The sequence below is a fragment of the Vigna angularis genome, chromosome 6 (genome assembly GCF_016808095.1).
Source record: "Vigna angularis cultivar LongXiaoDou No.4 chromosome 6, ASM1680809v1, whole genome shotgun sequence".
NCBI lineage: Eukaryota > Viridiplantae > Streptophyta > Magnoliopsida > Fabales > Fabaceae > Vigna > Vigna angularis.
In genome coordinates, this window is record NC_068975.1 from 24,163,166 (window position 1) to 24,165,339 (window position 2,174).

Consider the following 2,174-nt stretch of genomic DNA (forward strand, 5'->3'; position numbering starts at 1 on the left):
TAGTTCCAGCCCAAGCTCACCTGCATTAAAAATTAATAAATAAAATCCAACATATGAAAAACATTTTTACTCACGGCACCGTGCAAAGGTAAAACACTTTAATCATGCACATGTTTTCTGTGTAAAGGCTTTCCACGCGCTAATAGAGTTGAACGTCTTAATGCATATCTTCCATATATTTGGCATGCAGCTTTAAGTATGCTATAAATACGCACCAATGTTTGCTTATGAATCATCCACTTTTTCTCTCAAAGTACTTCACCAAAGCCAAGCTAAAAATAAGCACTTCAACTTTCAAAACCATGGCTCAAACCCCATTTCTTCTGTTGTCAAATTTTCAAAGCTTTTGGCCTTCTTTGGTTGTCATAATCACTTGCTTCACCATTATGATCAAAACCCTAAGGTCTAACTTCATCCAGACTTATTCCAAGAAACAAAAGCCAAACCTCCCTCCTGGACCCAAACCATGGCCCATTGTAGGCAATCTTCCTGAAATGCTTGCAAGCAAACCTGCTTATAAGTGGATACATAATCTCATGAAACAAATGAACACTGATATTGCATGTATCCGCTTAGGAAATGCCTATGTCATCCCAGTCACATGTCCCAGCATTGCTACTGAGTTCTTGAGAAAACAAGATGCTACTTTTGCATCAAGATCACTCAGCCTGACCACTGATCTCATTACTAGTGGATATTCAACAACAATTTTTGTGCCCTTTGGTGACCAGTGGAAGAAAATGAAGAAAATCATAACCCACGATCTGCTTTCTCCACACAAACACCTATGGCTTCACGACAAAAGAACCGAAGAGGCTGACAACCTTATGTTTTACGTCTACAACAAGTGCAAAATGGTGAATGATGGTGTTTCTGGCCTTGTCAATGTTAGGAGTGCTGCAAGGCATTATTGTGGCAACCTTATCAGAAAAATTACTTTTAATGTAAGGTATTTTGGGGATGGCAGAGAGGATGGAGGGCCCGGCTTTGAAGAAGTAGAACATGTTGATTCCATCTTTGATTTGCTCAACTACATTTATTCCTTTTCTGTTTCTGATTATATGCCATGCTTGAGGGGACTTGATTTGGATGGCCATCAGAAGAAAGTGAAGGAAGCTTTGAGGAACGTTAAGAAGTATCATGACCCCATCGTTCACCAGAGAATCAAACAATGGAATGATGGTTTGAAGGTTGATGCAGAGGATTGGCTTGATGTTCTCATCTCACTCAAAGATGCCAACAATAATCCATCGTTAACATTGGAAGAGATCAGTGCACAAATCATAGTAATATATACTTCACTTCTCTCTTTGTTTTTTCCTACTTCTATACAATAGTTTCTGATTTGACTCCATATCATGCATTTTGAAAAGATGAAATTCGATATCAATATTCAAACTCAAAATCGAACTGTCTTTTTAGGAATTGATGCTTGCAACAGTGGACAATCCATCCAATGCATTTGAATGGGCACTTGCTGAGATGATTAACCAACCTGAGATACTGCGCCGAGCTGTCGAAGAATTGGACAGTGTGGTAGGAAAAGATAGGCTGGTCCAAGAATCAGACATACCTAAACTCAACTATGTGAAGGCATGTGCCAAAGAAGCTCTTCGTCTTCATCCCATTGCACCTTTCATTCCTCCCCATGTCTCTATGAGTGACACTGTTGTGGGGAATTACTTCATCCCTAAGGGTAGCCACGTATTGCTAAGCAGACAAGAACTTGGAAGAAACCCAAAAGTGTGGAATGAACCCTACAAGTTCAAACCTGAACGCCACCTCAAGAGTGATGCAGATGATGTGGTTTTGACTGAACCAAATCTGAAGTTCATATCATTCAGCACAGGAAGACGAGGTTGTCCCGGAGTGATGTTAGGAACGACAATGACAGTGATGCTGTTTGCTAGATTGCTCCATGGCTTCACTTGGACTGCCCCACCCGATGTTCCAACAATCAATCTTTCTGAGTCAGACGATGATATCCTTCTTGCACATCCACTCGTGGCAATTGCTCAGCCAAGATTACCACCAAAGCTATACCAACTCTAAATTAAACCCAAATTTAATTTACCTAAGCGTTTATACATACTTTAACATTGGCAATAAATGTTGTTGTAATACGATAAGCATTTGTTTGATTAATTATGAAAATGTCTGTCATATAGTGTAAA

The 2,174-nt window shown here is 39.7% G+C and overlaps 1 protein-coding gene across 1 annotated transcript; it reads left to right on the forward strand.

Annotated features, from left to right (window-relative positions):
• Nucleotides 1-302: 302 nt before the first annotated feature.
• On the forward strand, nucleotides 303-2,174 carry LOC108341520 (isoleucine N-monooxygenase 2). The gene is made up of 2 exons (XM_017579193.2): nucleotides 303-1,286; nucleotides 1,423-2,174. Exons 1-2 carry the CDS (start codon nucleotides 303-305, stop codon nucleotides 2,050-2,052), a joined length of 1,614 nt encoding a protein of 537 aa, XP_017434682.1. The 3' UTR covers nucleotides 2,053-2,174.